Here is an 18740-nt window from a genome sequence, read left to right as displayed (position 1 = left end):
TGACTTGATGGCACTTCCCACCACCATGTTACCTGGGGGTAGCTGGGCAGGATTTAGACAGGAAAACAACACAGAGGAGGGGTAATTCTCCACCTCCCTGGTGCCATATCCCTGACCCCACTCATTCCCTGCCCTTGGCAGGTCCTGATCACAGATCTGCTGCAGCATTGGCCGTAAAGCAAACCATATGCTCCAGGGTGGAAAAAGGCAACCCTCCCATCTGCTCTTGTTTATTCTAAATACCAAGAACAAATACAGCTGGTTGTTGCTTAATAACTGCAAGAACTGGGAGGGACGAAAGGCCATGCAGTGGACCCCAGGCAGAGTCCTTCTTCCCCCATCTACCCTATGACCCACATATTCCAGAGGCATTTCTACCAAAAGGACACAGGAGGCTACCCTGCACCAAAGTTGCTTGCAAATCTCACATCCAGTGAATTCACACAAGGAGGCCAAGGCTGAGACAACTGATGGAGCCTGGCAAGCTTCTCTCTTTGTCATCCTCCTCTCAGTGGCTCTAGCCAACATACCATAGTTCTCTGGTGGCCAAACTGTGGCTCTTTCACACATATTGTGTGGCTCTCAAAGTCCTCAGTGCTCCATCAGTCAGCCTGCAGAAGGCATTTGTTTCTTTAAACGCTTCTCCAAGCCAAACCAGCCAGTGGCTTGGAGACTGCATTATCGCTCTCTTTCTACCCCTTCCTTCCTTCCCTCCCTCAAACATCTGACATTCATGTCTTGCGACTCTCAAACATCTGACATTTATTCTATGTGGCTCTTACATTAAGCAAGTTTGGTTACCCCTTCTTTTGAGGGTAGACTCTGTGGCATTGCACCCCACTGAAGTTGCACTCCTCCCTAGTACCACCCTTAAATCTCCAGGAGCTTCCCAACCCCAAGGGGATAAGCCTATCCCTCCACAGCCACCTTTTTGATTATGAGTACCTATTTACTGGTGCCAGGCTGTAAACCTCATGATCGAACCATCTGCTCATTTGCTGCACAAACATCCAGTCACTGATCACTGTAGGGAGGGCGTTCCTGAGGAATGTTTCAAAGCGATTAATGATCACCATGTCCCAAGGGTAGCCTTTTTCCCACACACGACTCATCACCCAGGATCCACTTCTAGAGCTGAGATAAACCTTGATAAAGGGAGGGGGGAGGTTAGGAGACAAAAATCCAGTAAGTCTCAAATTACCAAGCACAGTTCTTTGATTCAGTGAGGTTTTGCCAAGTAACACTCAGATAGAATTCAGCTATGAAGGCATAGGTGAAGCTTTATTGATATGTTACAAGTTCAGACCTTTCCCTTACGGAGGCCTTGCCAGAAGTGAAAGTAAAAACCATAGACAGCATTAAGTAATTCAGAAAAGTGTGGGCTTTCCCTGCCCCCAGACCTTCTAAGACATGATTTGTCACAAAACAGTTCCCAGAGAACTCCTTATCTCCTGAGAAGTGAAGGCTGTTTTCAGCCTCCATCTCCAGATGGTGGAGAGGGGGAGGGCCCCCACATTCCCTGGCAACCACCAGCATCTCCACTGAGAGAGACAAGATAACCTTTACCATACAACCCAATAAGGTATTACATATTAAAACAGTGACCATTACATGTAAAGAAGGAATGCATGACAGGAGACATTTTATGGACCCTGACAGATTCTCATCAATTTTAATGGACCATGCCCATGAGCATAAATTAGTCTCCTGGGTCCAGTTAAATCTTGTTTGACAACAGCAAAACAGTTGCAACAAGAAGTCTAAAAGCAAATTATACAGTCACACAATTGGGTTGGTCCACTTTGTCTACAGAAGGGGTGGACTGTTTAAACAGTCAGTAAGGACCTCCGTGCTGCAAAGTGGGTATATAAAAAAGTAGAATTTGTTATTCATGTGTGGGCCTAGACTTCATCTAGGGTTGCTAACCTCCCAGTGGTACCTGGAGATCTCCTGCTACTACAACTGATTTCCAAGTAACCAAGATCAGTTTCCCTGGAGAAAATGGCTGCTTTGGAGGGTGGACTCTGTGTAGTATTACACCCACGGCTTTTTTTGTAGAAAAAGCCCAGCAGGAACTCATTTGCATATTAGGTCACACCCCCTGATGCCAAGCCAGCTGGAACTGCGTTCCTGTGTGTTCCTGCTCAAAATAAGCCCTGCTTACACCCTGCTGAAATTCCTCCCTACCCCAAACCCCACCCTTCTCAGGCTTCACCCATAAGATCTCCAGGTATTTCCCAACCCAGAGCTGGCATCCCTAGTAGATACAGTGCTCATGAGTTGGCAATCACAAGTAGGCAGGATTCAAAGTGCTCGTTTTTACTTAGAGGGCCTAAATAGCTCAAGGCTGTCTTGCTGCCTTCCGCATTCATATGTCCTAGCACATTCTGTTCTGGCAACAGCTTTCTGAGGCATCTGGCAGAAGTCCCTTCCTCTGGTTTATTACCTGAGATTAGGGTTGCCAGGTCCTACCTTGCAACCAGTGGGGGATCCTGGGTCCTTTCTGGGATCTTCACTCATGCGGGAGTGCAATGATGTCACCCAGAAGTGATGTCATCATGTCACAGATGTCAGGGAGTAATGCTCTAGTTTTTGGGCAAATTTGTACCAGATTTTACCATCGAGTTTTGCCCCAAAACTACAGTGTTGCTGTGTGATGTCAGGAACATGATGTCACTTCTGGGTGACATCATCACATCACCTTCAGGCCAGTTGGGGGTGGGATTTCCCTTGTTGGATAGCTGGCCGGTGGCAGGGAAGCACCCCACAAAAGCAGGGGTTCCCTTGTTCCTAGGAACCTACCCAAGATACTTTTACTGGAGATAACGTATTTGGTGCTATGTTACTGAGCTATGGACCTCTCATATAGCCCTTTTCACTTCTCACCCTTCATTCCTTCATCATCTATTCCATGTGAGGATGTTGAGTGATTTCACCTCCCACTGAAATTCCTGGAGCACAAAAGTGCTTAACTTGGCCTGGGTCATGCTGATTGACTACTAGAGTGTGTGCAACAGTACCTGAGAGGCCGCATTACTGAGTTCCACAGCGATGTCAGAGCCAGAATTCCCAAGGCCAATCACCAGGACCTTCTTCCCTTTGAACTTTTCGGGTCCTTTGTATTCCCGGCTGTGGAAGTATTTGCCCTTAAACTTCTCTATGCCTAAATGGGAAAGTGGGAAACAAAGCAGGCATCAAGAAAAAGGCACACACGTTTACTCCTTGTATCATGAAGACTGGGAAGGAGGAGGATGACGAGAAGGAGGAGGAGAGATTGGATTTATACTCCACCTTTAGCTAGCCAAAAGAGTCTCAGAGCAGTTTACAATCTCCACTCCCTTCCACTCCCCACAACAGACACCCTGTGAGGTAGGTGGGGCTGAGAGAGCTCTCCCAGAACTGCTCATGAGCAGAACACCCTTGAGAGAACTTGTGGCTGACCCAAAGTCACATCAGCAGCTGCATGTGAAGGAGTGGGGAGTCAAACCTGGTTCTCCCACATAAGAGCCTCCGCACTTAACCACTACACCAGACTGGCTCTCAAAGAAAGGCAGTATGGCATAATCCAATCTTGTCATCTCCAGGAAGCTAAGCAAGGCTGGTACTTGGATGGGAGGCCACCAAGGAAGACTATGCAGAGGAAGGCAATGGCCAACCACCTCTGCTTCTCAATAGCCTTGAAAGCTCCTTGCTGGGGTTGCTATATGTTGGCTGTGACTTGATGGCACTTTACAAATAAGAACATAAGAGAAGCCATGTTGGATCAGGCCAACGGCCCATCAAGTCCAACACTCTGTGTCACACAGTGGCAAAAAATTTTATATACACACATACACTGTGGCTAATAGCCACTGATGGACCTCTGCTCCATATTTTTATCTAAACCCCTCTTGAAGCTGGCTATGCTTGTGGCCGCCACCACCTCCTGTGGCAGTGAATTCCACATGTTAATCACCCTTTGGGTGAAGAAGTACTTCCTTTTATCCGTTTTAACCTTTCTGCTCAGCAATTTCATTGAATGCCCACGAGTTCTTGTATTGTGAGAAAGGGAGAAAAGTACTTCTTTCTCTACTTTCTCCATCCCATGCATTATCTTGTAAACCTCTATCATGTCACCCCGCAGTCGACGTTTCTCCAAGCTAAAGAGTCCCAAGCGTTTCAACCTTTCTTCATAGGGAAAGTGCTCCAGCCCTTTAATCATTCTAGTTGCCCTTCTCTGGACTTTCTCCAATGCTATAATATCCTTTTTGAGGTGCGGCGACCAGAACTGCACACAGTACTCCAAATGAGACCGCACCATCGATTTATACAGGGGCATTATGATACTGGCTGATTTGTTTTCAATCCCCTTCCTAATAATTCCCAGCATGGTGTTGGCCTTTTTTATTGAAGATGCACACTGTCTTGACATTTTCAGTGAGTTATCTACCACGACCCCAAGATCTCTCTCTTGGTCAGTCTCTGCCAGTTCACACCCCATCAACTTGTATTTGTAGCTGGGATTCTTGGCCCCAATGTGCATTACTTTGCACTTGGCCACATTGAACCGCATCTGCCACGTTGACGCCCACTCACCCAGCCTCAACAGATCCCTTTGGAGTTCCTCACAATCCTCTCTGGTTCTCACCACCCTGAACAATTTAGTGTCATCCGCAAACTTGGCCACTTCACTGCTCACTCCCAACTCTAAATCATTTATGAACAAGTTAAAGAGCATGGGACCCAGTACCGAGCCCTGCGGCACTCCACTGCTTACCGTCCTCCACTGCGAAGACTGCCCATTTATACTGACTCTCTGCTTCCTATTACTAAGCCAGTTTTTGATCCACAAGAGGACCTGTCCTTTTACTCCATGACTCTCAAGTTTTCTAAGGAGCCTTTGATGAGGAACTTTATCAAAAGCTTTCTGGAAGTCAAGGTAAACAACATCTATCGGGTCTCCTTTGTCCACATGTTTGTTCACCCCCTCAAAGAAATGTAACAGGTTAGTGAGGCAAGATCTTCCCTTGCAGAACCCATGCTGAGTCTTCCTCAATAACCCGTGTTCATCAATGTGCCTACTCATTCCGTCCTTGATAATGGTTTCTACCAACTTTCCTGGTATTGAAGTCAGACTGACTGGCCTGTAATTTCCCGGATCTCCTCTGGAACCTTTTTTAAAGATGGGGGTGACATTTGCTACCTTCCAGTCCTCAGGAACGGAGGCAGATTTCAATAAAAGATTACAGATTTTTGTTAGAAGATCCACAAGTTCAACTTTGAGTTCTTTCAGAACTCTCGGATGTATGCCATCCGGACCCGGTGACTTATTAGTTTTTAATTTGTCTATCAGTTGTAGGATCTCCTCTTTTGTCACCTCAATCTGACTCAGGTCTTTCAACACCCCTTCCAAAATTAGTGGTTCTGGGGTGGGCAAAAAGTTCTCGTCTTCCACAGTGAAGACGGAGGCAAAAAATTCATTTAGCTTCTCAGCCATTTCCCTATCCTCCTTCAGTAATCCTTTTACCCCATGGTCATCCAAGGGCCCCACTGCCTCCCTGGCTGGTTTCCTACTTCTAATATATTTGAAGAAATTTTTATTGTTGGTCTTTATGTTTTTTGCAATATGCTCCTCATAGTCCCTTTTTGCCTGCCTGATCACAGTCTTGCATTTGATTTGCCACAGCCTGTGTTCCCTTTTATTAATCTCACTTGGACTGGTTTTCCACCGCTTAAAGGAGTCCTTCTTACCTTTTACAGCTTCCATTACTTTGTTTGTTAACCATGCAGGCCTTTTCTTATGCCTGTTTGTGCCTTTCCTAACTTGTGGTATGTATTTTATCTGAGCTTCTAGGATTATAGTTTTAAATAGCGTCCAAGCTTCCCCAAGGGTTTTGACAGTATGTACCTTTCCTTTCAGTTTCCTCCTCACATGCCTCCTCATCTCAGTGTATTTACCCCTTTTAAAGTTAAACGTGGTTGTGGCGGTCTTTTTGGACAACTCCCTATTTATACAAATGGTGAAATCAATAACATTATGATCACTGCTCCCAAGCGGCGCAATCACTTTTACATCTCTCACCAAGTCTTGGGCATTACTTAGGACCAAATCCAGGATCGCCCCACCCCTGGTAGGTTCTGAGACCATCTGCTCCATAGCGCAGTCATTGAGAGCATCAAGAAACTCAATCTCTTTCTCTCGACCAGAACACATATTGACCCAATCAATCTGCGGGTAGTTAAAATCACCTATTACGACACAGTTTTTACGTTTAGCCGCTATCTTTAAGCCTTCCATCATATTATAATCGTCCTCTCTCTTTTGATTTGGTGGGCGATAACAAACTCCCATAGTTAAATTTCCTTTTGGGCCCTCTATTTCAACCCAAAGCATTTCTAAAAGTGAATCTAATTCTCTGACCTCAGTCTTACTGGACCGTATATCCTCTCTGACATACAGAGCCACCCCACCTCCAACCCTTCCCTCCCTATCCTTCCGATATAGCTTATATCCAGGAATCACCGTGTCCCACTGATTCTCCTCATTCCACCAAGTTTCTGAAATTCCCACAATGTCTATGTTTTCTCCCAACACTAAACATTCCAATTCACCAATTTTACTTCGAACACTTCTAGCATTTGCATACAAACATCTATAATTTCCCAGGCGAGCTAGGCCCGCCACCTTCCTCCTGCCACCTCGAGACTCTGGCAGACAGTCCATATTGTTTGTCGCCTTCACAGTGGACAACTCTGGTCTGTTACCCGGTAGAAAAATAGCAGCTAACCCTTCATCTCTTTGAGACGAGTCCTCCCGAACCAGAGACATTTCATCTCCTGTCGGCTTTCCCGAACACACATGAACACATTGTAAAGATCAAGTCTATAATTGTTTTAGAACACTGATACTCTATGGCTCAGAAGCTACCTGTAGCTCTTATGAGCACTACTACCCAATTATGAGCACTACTGCCCCATGACTCAGGAAAGCTGGCAATGCTATTTCATGAAGGCGTTGTGGCAAGCAGGTGGTTTCCACCTTGAAAAAGCAGGTGTGGGAAGAATGGAGCTTCCTTGAGCCACAGAACTCTCTCCAAGGATGGAATTAAAGGTGTTCTTGGTGATTTTTTTGAGGGGGAGGGGTAACAGTGGGAGTGCTTCTGGAGTTCTGGCCCCACTGGTGGACCTCCTGATGGCACCTGGGTTTTGGCCACTGTGTGACACAAACTGGATGGGCCACTGGCCTGATCCAATATGGCTTCTCTTATCTTCTTAGGGCCCACTCTGTCAAACATCTGCTGGAATGGGTAGCTGCTAACTAACCAGGTCATGCTATTCCAACAACTGCAAAATGAAAAGTTGCCTGTTTTGGCTTGGAAATTGTCTTGTACTTGAACCACCTTGTCCCAAGCCCTGGACACATGATCATAACAGCAATTGAGAAAATAGGGAGAATAATCCCTTAAGGGCATGAGAATCGAGCCTGGAAATTAATGGCACTGATGACATTTAGATGGTAAGAGCAGATTAGAATTAAATCAGAAGGTTCTGGCAATATAAACACACCCCCTCGCCAAAAAGGGAAAAGAGTAACCAAGTTTTAACCCTGCCCTTAGACAAAATGCAATCAGAAGGCACAAAAGTCTTTCCAACCACTCTTAGAAATAATTCATAAACTGGAGACTCAAGTTAATTACTTTTGTTAATAATGGTATGATCACTTACCAGTGTATTCATTGGCTGGATTATTTGGATAGACATGATGGCCAGAGCAAACCATGACAGCGTCAAAAATGTCAGATTCCATTTGGCCTTCTGTTTCTGTTTCCACTTCCCATTGGCCAGTGGTTGAAAAATCAGGACGTTTCTTCACATGAATCACAAGAGTCTTAGAGGAACCATAAATCACATGATTTTACAGTAGTTCAAGCAAGAGTTACACCCTTCTATATTTGCTTAGTTTCATTATCTAGTGAAATCAGGCCTTTCTCCCCAAGGGGGGCACAAATGTATTGACCTCATTCTCCTCTCCTCCAGTTTACCCTCACAATGTGTGGCGTAGCCCAAGACCACCAAGAAAGCTTCCATGCCATGCCTGAGATCTGAACATGGATCTGCCAGTTCCTAGTCCTAAATTCTAACTGCGACACCAAGGGTGGCCAAACTTGCTTATCATAAGAGTCACATAGAATAAATGTCAGATGTTTGAGAGCTACAAGACATGAATGTCAGATGAGGAAGGAAGGAAGGAAGGAAGGAAGGAAGGAAGGAAGGAAGGAAGGAAGGAAGGAAGGAAGGAAGGAAGGAAGGAAGGAAGGAAGGAAGGAAGGAAGGAAGGAAGGAAGGAAGATTAACTGGCTTGGCCTGGAGAACTGATTTAAAGAGACAGATGCCTTCTCCAAGTCAGCTGATGAAGTTGTGGGAGCGTCAACAGCCACACAATATGTGTAAAAGAGCCACATGTGGCTCCTGAGCTGCAATTTGGCCACCCCTGGCCTACACTATGCTGGCCGTCGGACCCATTGAAGAGTTTACCTTTTTTAGGATTGCACTGCCAGGCTCCAACAGGAGTAGCCCACACACACACTAGGTGGTCCTAGTAGGGTTGCCAACCTTCTCTGTGTAGCCTATTGTGTATCTTCAACCTCCAGGTTGTGGCTGGAGATCTCCTGGGCTTACAACTGAGCTCCAGGTGACAAAGATCAGTCCACCTGGATGAAATGGCTGCTTTGGAAGGTGGACTTTACACATCATCCCTCCCTTCCTCAAACCCGGCCCCTGAGGTGCCACCCACAAAAATCTTCAGGTATTTTCCAACCCAGAGCTTGCAACCCAGGCCGGCCAGCCACAGGGGGCCTCCAAACAGAACAATTTAGAGTGCCAAAATTGTAACCACTGAACAGGGAAATGGACATTAATTTTTTTTAGTCTTCCGGTGCAGGCTAGAGATTGCAAAAACCTCTGTCTGCTGGAAGCACCTCTGAAATCATTCACATGCCATTGTCATGCCTATCTACCCAGCGTGGAACCCCATGTCCCCACCTGTTGGCTGTGATGTCTTACCTTAAACTTGATGTATTTCAAAAGATCAAAGTGTTTGGCAAATAGCTGGATATACTCTTGAAGCTTGCTGTTATGCAAGTAGTTTGGGAAATCCTCCGGGAAAGGGAAGTCTGGGAAGCACATCATTTCTTTGCACGAATTGGTGTGCACTGAGGCATAAATGCTGGCTCTGCCATCCACTGTGGTATCCTAGAGGAGGAGACAGAAGGAGGAATTCTTTGCTGCCAAGGGTGGAAATCCTGACATGGTTAACTTGAAATCTGGGTTCAGCCTTCCACGAATGAATCAGGAGAGACTGCTCTAAAGACTTCTTATAAGGTTATTTTAGTCCTCAAGAGACAGGACTAGAGCTGCCAGTCCCCAGGTGGGTGCAGAGAATCCCCTGGTTTGGAGGCCTTCCCCCCACTTCAGGGTCATTAAAAAGCAGGGGGGAGGGAAATGTCAGGTGAGTACTCCATTATTCCCTATGGAGACCAATTCTCATCAGGTATAATGGAGAATTGATCCACATGTATCTGTATTTTTGAGATAGATGCACCAATTTTTCAGCTTAGCATTCAGTGCCTCTCCCCAAAATACCTTCCAAGTTTCAAAACAATTGGACCAGGGGGTCCAATTCTATATGTCCCCAAAGAAAGTGCCTCTATCCTTCATTATTTCCAGTGGAGGGAAGGCATTTAAAGCGTGTGTGGTCTCGCTGCCTTCGCACCATCCTCAACATCCACTGGAGTGACTTTGTGACCAACACTGAAGTCCTCAAGAGGGCGGAGGTTACCAGCATTGAGGCACTGCTGTTGAAGACGCAGCTGCGCTGGGCAGGGCATATTTCTAGGATGGAAAACCACCGCCTTCCCAAGATTGCCCTGTATGGCGAACTCTCCACCGGCCATCGAAATAGAGGGGCACCAAAGAAGAGGTACAAGGACTCCTTGAAGAAATCCCTTAGCACCTGTCACATCAACCATCACCAGTGGTCTGACCTAGCCTCAGATCGCAAAGCATGGAGGCACACCATCCACCAGGCTGTCTCTTCCTTTGAGAACGCACGCATAGCTGGTCTTGAGGACAAAAGGAGATTGAGGAAGAATCGCACTGCTACAGCACCAACCCCAAATCAGACTTTTCCCTGCAGCCGCTGTGGCCGGACCTGCCTGTCCCACATTGGTCTTGTCAGCCACCAGCAAGCCTGCAGCAGACGTGGACTATTGCACCCTTCTTAAATCTTCGTTCGCGAAGCCAAGCCGAGAGGTCTCTTTAAATGTGAAGGCCAGAACTCCCTTTGGAGTTCAATTATGCTTGTCACAATCTTGCTCCTGGCTCTACCCCCAAAGTCCCCAGATAATTTCTTGAATTGGACTTGGCAACCCTAGACAGGACTGTGGTACCTCCTTTTACTGAACCTGACTGGTCTATAGAATTTCCAATGTTCACTGCATTCTCTTTGGCTTTGGGTGAAAGTTGCTGACAACCAACATCAGATCATGCTCAGTTGTTCTGCTTTTGGCCAGGTCTTCACATGTGATGCTCCTTCCTCTGCATTGCTTAACTCCATGACTTCATCATACCAATGGAGAAGCAAATGAAGGACCTCTGGAAAGCAGATGACTTGAATCAGCAATACAAGCTGCATAATGGAAGAAACAGGGAATCAACAGGGCAACATCCTGAGCTGAGAGAAACTGGCTAGCCTCGACTACGTTGCTAATGAAGAGACTCATTCACATGTGCCATATTTATAACTTTGAGGTTCTTAAGGGGGGAGGGGGTTTGGTAGCAGGAACTCCTTTGCGTATTAGGCCACATACCGCTGATGTAGCCAATCCTCCAAGAGCTTACAGAGCTCTTCGTACAGGGCCTACTATAAGCTCCAGGAGGATTGGCTACATCGGGGTGTATGGAATAATATGCAAAGGAGTTCCTGCTACAAAAAAAGCCCTGGGGCTCTTCCACATTCTCATTTTCCTTGCTTGTGTGTCCTTATTGCATCAAGGCTCCCCCCCCCCGCCCTCTTTTCTGCAAGTGTTGTGTTATTACATCTGTGTAAGCAATGTGATATCGAATCGACCACTAGAGGGAGCAAAACACTTGAGGAAAAGGGGGGGAAAACAATAGGGACATATGGGTAAGGAAAATGGGGAAGAGTCTTCCATTAATCAACTCTGCAGCATGCTAAGTTGGGCAACTAAATATGGAAATAGATTCTACCAACAAGCATTGAGGAAAACCCAAGATATTTCAATTCTGTCTGTGATGTAGATATTTGATGGATCAGTCTTACACCTGACATGCTGCCATCCTCAAGAGACAACTTCACACCAGTATGAGTGGTCTCACACACATTAGGCTTACTTATAGAGTCAGACCCCTAGTCTATGAAAATCAAAACTATCTGCTCTGACTGGCCACAACTCTCCAGAGTCTCAGGTACAAGTTTTTCACACCATCTGCTATTTGAGCCTTTTAACTGAAGATACTGGGGACAGAACCTGGAACCTTCTGTATGCAAAGCAGATGCTCTGCCACTGAGCCATAACCCCCTCTTCTAAAATGATACCTTATAGAGGAAACAGATCTCAGCTACTCAGTGCCAGCCACAAAGGGAGCTAGCGGCAATTTCCGGCTTAGTTATAAGTCTGCCCAGTGAGAAAGGATGGCTAATATTTTCTGCCTCCCTCCAACTTTCCTCAATTAGCACGTTTTTGCTTCTGTACTCTCTGGTTAGATTGTCTTCAGGGTTGTTTTCTTTTGGGTTTTTTGCACATCACACAGACTGTACAATTGTGTATTGCTAATAGGATTGCCAACCTTGGACAGGGAATTCTTTGGAGACACTGTGTGAGGATGGGGAGTATTGTTGATGTAGTGGTGATCACACCGCTCAAGGGCTCCACTCCCCTGTCTCTAGGATAAATACCATACTGATGGGCAAAATTCCTAGAGCAGCACAAGAACACCAACCAGAACTGATGTTGCTGCATTTTGACTTCATCCCTCCCTCCCATTTTCTCCGCTTATGACAGTGGCAAGACAAATTATGACCGATTCTCTGGCTTTCCCACAAATGCTCAGGGAATGACCAGAGGAAAAATACAGATCAAGACCCTGAAAATAGGGTCATGTTGGGGTTTGTAGCTACCCTGGGGAAGAGACAAAGGCGGAAGAAGAGGCAGGGGACAAAACCTAATTGCACATGGCAACCATGTTGAATTTCATAGGAGATTTTTGTGTCCCTGACCCAAAAGACAGGGAGGGACCATAGCTCAGTGACAGAGCATCTGCTTTGTATGCAGTAGGTCACAGCCAGGTTCGATCCCTGGCATCTCCAGTTAAAAGGAGATGTGAAAGACCTCTAACTCTAACTGAGACTCTAACTGAGACTCCGGAGAGCCAGTCTGAGCAGACAGTACTGACTCAGATAGACCAAGGTGTCTGACTCAGTATAAAGCAGATTCATGCGCTCACGTGATGTTGTAAAATAATAAAGAGTCCAGTAGCACCTTTAAGATGAACCAATTTTATTGTAGCATAAGCTTTCGAGAAACACAGCTCTCTGCGTTCCTGCTCAAAAAGAGCCCTGGATTCTACTATTTTGCAGCAACAGACTAACACCGCTAACTCCTCTGGATCTATCATATTACATTGTGACATTTCCAGTGGGAATGGGTGCTTCTTCTCAGACTGGTGCAGAGTATCCAGTGGCACGTAGGAATGTTTTTAATATGGGATGCTACAGATCAGAACTGGGTCAAAACCCACCACTCTTTATTGACCTGACCAGGGGTGGAAATCTAGCAGGACCTCCTTTGCATATTAGGCCACACACCCCTGATGTAGCCAAACCTCCAAGAGCTTCCAGGGCTCTTAGTACAGGGCCTGCTGTAAGCTCCAGGAGGATTGGCTGCATCAGGGGTGTGTGGCCTAAAATGCAAAGGAGCTCCTGCTAGAATTCCACCCCTGGACCTGACAAACAAATGCTTTGTCTCTCCTTATGTAAAGCTGTGGCTCTGTTTAACTTTGCCCAGGCACTGCACATTGGACACTTGCACAACAGCATGGGGCCAGTTCACCTGAGGTGCACGTCTCCCAGGGCAGGCTGGCGTGACTGCTGGGCTGACGGCAGAAAAGTTTAGAGAGCTGAATCAGCAGCTCTGAGCAATTCCATGCCATAGCATTCTGCTTAGTTCCAGGCTATTGTGCAGCTTGATGAATACTTCCTGTTTCCAGTTGATACCACCACGACCATTCAGGCATTGCCCTAGAAAGCCACTTTCTTTACTCTTAGGCAAATACAAATCTATTTGGGGGTCATCACCTTATGGATGGCACGCAACTCCTAAGCTATGGACAATCCCAAGGTTGCTGACTCATCTTCTCCACTGATGTTTTGCTCCATTTCAACACACACAAAAGACCAAGGCCAGTGCAGTGCAACTTGTTTTATACTCATGTGATGCTCCAAAGTACACAGAGAGGGATGCCAGCCTCCAGGTGGGAGCTGAGAATCCTCCGGAATTAGAGCTTATCTGGATCTAGGGTTGCCAGGTCCCCTTGCCTCGCCAGTGGGAAGATTTGGGAGCATTCTAGTGGTGGGAGGGCTTCTAGTGTCCTGGCCCCAGTGGTGGACCTCCTGATGGCACCTGGTTTTTTTGCCACTGTGTGACACAGAATGTTGGATTGGAAGAGGAGGAGGAGGAGGAAGAAGAGGAGGAGAAAGAAGAGGAGGACGAGGAAGAAAAGGAAGAAGAAGAGCAAGTTTATACTCCGCCCTTCTCTCTGAATCAGAGACAGAGTGGCTTACAATCTCTTTTATCTTCTTGGCTCCAACATGGCTTCTCTTATGTTTCATGGGGATTCTCTGGTATTTGGGTGAAACTCTATGGTTTTTTCACCCTCAAAACCATAGAGTTTGTCTAAATACCAGAGTGTTCCTGAGTGACAGCCCTGTATGTGGGTGGGGTTTCCCCCACTGGGCAGCTGGCCAATGGCAGATGGAAGCCCCCAAAAGTGGGGTAACCGCCACTGAGATCTGGGGGCTGGCAACCCTAAGCCTAGTATCATCCACACCGGGGCAAACAGTCTGTGTGCAAATGACTTCAGTTTCTGGGCACAAACCTAGTTAAACTTGAGATCAGTTCTTAATAATCACTGCATGGATAGATGTCACTGGCTGCACAGGCACAGAAAGCATGTCCAGTGTCCATGATGTTAAGGAGAGCCAGTATGGTGGAGCGGTTAAAATGTCGGACTAGGATCTGGGAAATCCAGCTGCGAATTCTCACTTGTGCCATGGAAGCCTGCTGGGTGACCTTGGGCCAGTCACACTCTCTCAGCCTAACCTACCTCACAGGGTTGTTGTGAGGACAAAACGGAGGAGAGGAGAGGGCTGGAAGCCCATTGAGGTGAAAGTCGGGATATTAATAAAGTAACACAAGGTAAAAACAGTTGAACTGGCTTGAGTAGATCAAGGGCAAAGAATTCTGCGTTTTACAACGAGGTTGATTTAATGACCCGATTATAACCTTGGGGGATATATGCCTCACCTCAGCACAAAAGCAGCTGCAACTTATTCCTTATGTATTTACTGAAGCAGGACTTTCCCCACTACCGCAAGCAGCTACTGTGTGAGTGAGCAGTTGCTCAGACTGGTGTTTGAGATGTATTTCAGCAGGGCTTTTTTTCTGTAGCAGGAACTTTGCATTTTAGGTCACACACCCCTGATGTAGCCAATCCTCCTGGAGCTTAGAATAGGCCCAGTACTAAGAGCCCTGTAAGCTCTTGGAGGATTGGCTCATCAAGGGTGTGTGGCCTAATATGCAAAGGAGTTCCCGCAACAAAAAAAGCCCTGTATTTCAGTCCAAGCTGTTGAGGGGATCCCATGAGGAGCTCCCCTCATGTGTAAACACAAAGGTTCAAACAAGGGAAGTGTGTCTTGCAGTTGGGTCCCTGTCAAACTTTGCAGCATAGCTTCTGGGCATGAAGATCTTCTGGGCATGGAGCAGGGGACACTGGGGTGAGGCGGGAAGGTGTTTGTGAATTTCCTGTGGACTCGAGGCCCTTTCCAACTCTATGGAATTGGAGGTCCTTTCCAACTCTATGATTTTCCAACTCTATGATTCTATCTTCATGAAATATTTCACCAATCCTGTTGACAATAAACAATATCATCTTAAAGAATTCACAACACGCAGCTTATGCTATATCATGTGGTTTACGTAATATTATTTGGATGTGGAAAAATGTATATTGGTAAGCAGGGCTTTTTCTGAGCAGGAACACAGTTCCAGCTGACTTGGCGTCAGGGACTTCTCATTTTATGGTTTATGGTTTGTTGGATTTATACTCTGCCCTCCCTGCCAAAGCAGACTTTTGGCAAAAACCTCCAGGATCCCTTACCAAATTGGTCCGGAGAAAAATTGCTAACTGACTCCAAAGTCAGCAATATTTAAACTTGATAGACAGGATGAAAGAATACTGTTGAGAAAAGGAGCCAAATGGATTTTGAAATTAAAAACCCTGCACCCTAATGGGTTAAAGGAGTACATCTCCTGGCAGATGGGCCTGTAGATATGGAGCAGGACAAGTCTGGACAGCTCACTTTGTTCTACAATATAGAATCGTAGACTCATAGAGTTGGAAGGGACCTCCAGGGTCATCTAGTCCAACCCCCTCCATAATGCAGGAACTCACAAATACCTTGCCCCCCCTGCCCACGCACTCCCCAGTGACCCCTGCTCCATGCCCAGAAGATGGCAAAACCCTCCAGGATGCCTTGCCAAACTGGCCTGGAGAAAAACTGCTGACTGACTCCAAAGTCAGCAATCATCCAAATGCACTGATCCCTCCTGGCATACAGCTGCTGGCTACATGCTCCCAATTCCATAAGAGAATCTATCTCTTCGCTCACCTGTGGAACAGGTGTTCGAACCTCCACCAGGCAAAAAATTAGAGCAGGCTCAAATTCTAGAACACCTGGGAAACCTTACGCTGACATGTAAGGTGTAAGCAAAGCCCAACAAAATAAAATAGAGTAATTCTGCACGGGATTGTAATATAAAATGTGAAAGTGATTATCAAATATGGAAGCTAAGATTAAGTCAGCTTCTTGCCCACTCAGGCAACATTTAGCGTCATCTGATCCATTTGCTCTCGGATTAATATTCTGCAAATTGTATAACCAGTATAGAACAAAATACAGAAGTCTATTCACAGGCAATGAAAAGAGAAAAGGGAGGGGGGGATTATGTTTGGCAGCTGCACTTTTTAAACCAGGAAACAGATCTCACTTTTCATGACCTCTCCAGGAGCTGTTACAACAAGCATATAAGAGTGTTTTACTTTTCTTTCTTAACCTCTGCTTTAACTTGTGAATCTGAAAACCTTCCAGGGTGTCAGCTGCAAACCACAAACCACTGCTGCCACCACCCCATAACATTGGACTTTCTCACAACACTGCAACGGCTGCTAAGTGCTAATCAGACTACTAGCAGTATTAGCTGCAAGGACAATTGTTTGTAGCTTGTATATGTAGAATAAGTAGCATAACCTACATTACCAGGGGTTGGTATAGTTTGTATACTACTACTATTTCTTCCGTGCCTTCTGAAGCAGAATAATACATGGAGAATTCCATAGCTCTGGGGCTACAACAGAGAAGACCCTGCTTGCCATAGATGATAATCCTAGATGAATCTAGAGAACAACCTCATTGGCTGAGTTTAGAATTAAAGATTGAACAGTTTTAATAGAATAAATTGGAAAGGTATGCATTTTATAAATACATACCTATGACTGCAACCTAGAAGACTTACACTATCATAACCCACAGCTGTCTATTTCTTCCAGTGTGTCTTACAGCTCAGAATCTCTAACATGGTCATCCCCAGTATATACTAGCAGGGTGGTAATGCTCATTACCAAATTAGAGAACCTCAGATTCCATTAGAATAGCTTGTCCTCCAGTGACGGTAAGGGATTATCCACCCTTAGTTCCCATTTAGAAAATTTAGAAAATGGTTCTTGCAGCAATGACACAGTATCATTTCTGGAGAAAACACAGAAGTGACATCATTCCACTCTAGGAATTATCGGGAACTCTATGGTTTCCCCAGAAATGACATCATGCCATCGCCAAAAGGTGTCCCTCTATATCCCCACCCTCCTTTGATTGCCAGGCGTGGCAACCACAGATTCCACCAGCCAAATTAGAGGGATTGTATGTTTAAGTCACTAGGAAATATAGGATACATATCATAAGCGGTAAATTATGATACAGCAACTGGACAGGGTGGATACCTGCCCCAGAATTCCACACTCACTGTGAACTGCCAGAGTCCCCCGATGTCATTGCTCCTCTCAAAGCAGATGGGCTCCAATCCTTCTTCCAGGCAGGCTTTGATGGACGCCAGGCCACTCACCCCAGCACCGATAATGGCTACTTTTTGTACCATGGTGACCTCCTGAGGAAGGGGTATTGCACAGAAGACATCTCAGAGCCAGGGTTAGCAAACCTTGGGGCCCTGCAAGTGAACAATTCCCAGGAGCCAAACCCAGTTCAGTGCCATAAGACATGCTCACTTCCCACTTAGGATATGCAAACACAGACCACGCATGCTGTAATATACATGCAGAATACTTTTCTCTCTCATATCTCCTGCCCTGTTTCTAAAGTCTGCTCAAGTGCTGGGCAGCCAATACATGAAAGGTGCAATCCTAAAAACACTTTCCTGAGGAAAAGCATCATTGAATAATATGGAACTTAGTACTGAATAGATCAGTTTAGGATTGCTCCCTAATGACAGATTCTTAATTCTGCCCTGAGATGGAATTTAAACAAGGTGCAAAAATCTAGGTGGCTATGTGCTCCCAATGGAGAAATTCTCAGACGAGGAGAAGTTGGATTTATATCCCACACTTTACTAAAAGTCTCAGAGCAGCTTACAATCTGCATCCCTTCCTCTCCCCACGACAGACACCTCGTGAGGTAGGTGGGACTGAGAGAGCTCTGAGAGAACTGCTCTTGAGAGAACAGCTCTGAGAGAACTGTGGCTGACCCAAAGTCACCCTACTGGTTTCATGTGAAGGAGTGGGGAATCAAACCCAGTTCTCCAGATTAGAGTCCGCCGCTCTTAACCAATGCACCAAACTGGCTGTCCTGCCCCAGGAGAGTAAAGGTTCAGGTTCTACAGCATTCTGAGAATTCATTTTAGCCCAGCTCTACTCAGGAGGACCCAAAGGCATTGGAAACAAAAGCACTGATAGGAACAGAATAGCTCCTCTGTAGTTACCAGCTGGCTAAAGGAAAGAAAATGCCCTGTCCCTTCAACAGAGACTCAATGGGCTGTTAAGCTAGCAGGTGATGTTCTTTACCACAGTGTCATGAAAAAGTCCTAGCTTTCCATTTCCACACATTAATTCTACTAAAGGAACAAGACATTTTTTCTGCCAGGCCTGCTCACACTTCTCCTTCTTCTCTGTCATTGCAGGCAGTTATGGGAAGTGCAAAAATGCAGGGATTTAACACAGGTGGAGGCTCTACAACTCAAGGGAAGAGTTCTTTCTTTGCTTCCTTGCATGTGATTACCATTCCAGCAACCTCACTTGCATTAGCTCCCCAGCCCAGCACCTCCCGATACCCTCTTACCTTTTCTTATCTGGGGTTCCTCTTCTCCCAAGCCTGTTAGTTCTCTGGCAGGAAGTGG

General features: G+C 46.0%; 1 protein-coding gene across 1 annotated transcript in view; it reads right to left on the bottom strand.

The window, feature by feature from the left end:
* LOC132567018 (flavin-containing monooxygenase 3-like) overlaps window positions 1-17555 on the bottom strand; it is a 28604-nt gene extending 11049 nt beyond the window's left edge. The window contains exons 1-5 of the mRNA XM_060232599.1: window positions 17358-17555; window positions 9043-9231; window positions 7705-7867; window positions 3021-3163; window positions 946-1145 (exon numbers count right to left, since the gene is read on the bottom strand). Coding sequence (XP_060088582.1) covers window positions 946-1145; window positions 3021-3163; window positions 7705-7867; window positions 9043-9231; window positions 17358-17489 — 827 coding nt within the window. The 5' untranslated portion in view covers window positions 17490-17555. The remainder of the gene's footprint in view (window positions 1-945; window positions 1146-3020; window positions 3164-7704; window positions 7868-9042; window positions 9232-17357) is intronic.
* Between the last annotated feature and the right edge of the window lie 1185 nt (window positions 17556-18740).

This window comes from Heteronotia binoei, chromosome 2 (assembly GCF_032191835.1).
Source record: "Heteronotia binoei isolate CCM8104 ecotype False Entrance Well chromosome 2, APGP_CSIRO_Hbin_v1, whole genome shotgun sequence".
NCBI classification, from domain to species: domain Eukaryota; kingdom Metazoa; phylum Chordata; class Lepidosauria; order Squamata; family Gekkonidae; genus Heteronotia; species Heteronotia binoei.
This window is presented reverse-complemented; position numbering and strand designations above follow the sequence as displayed.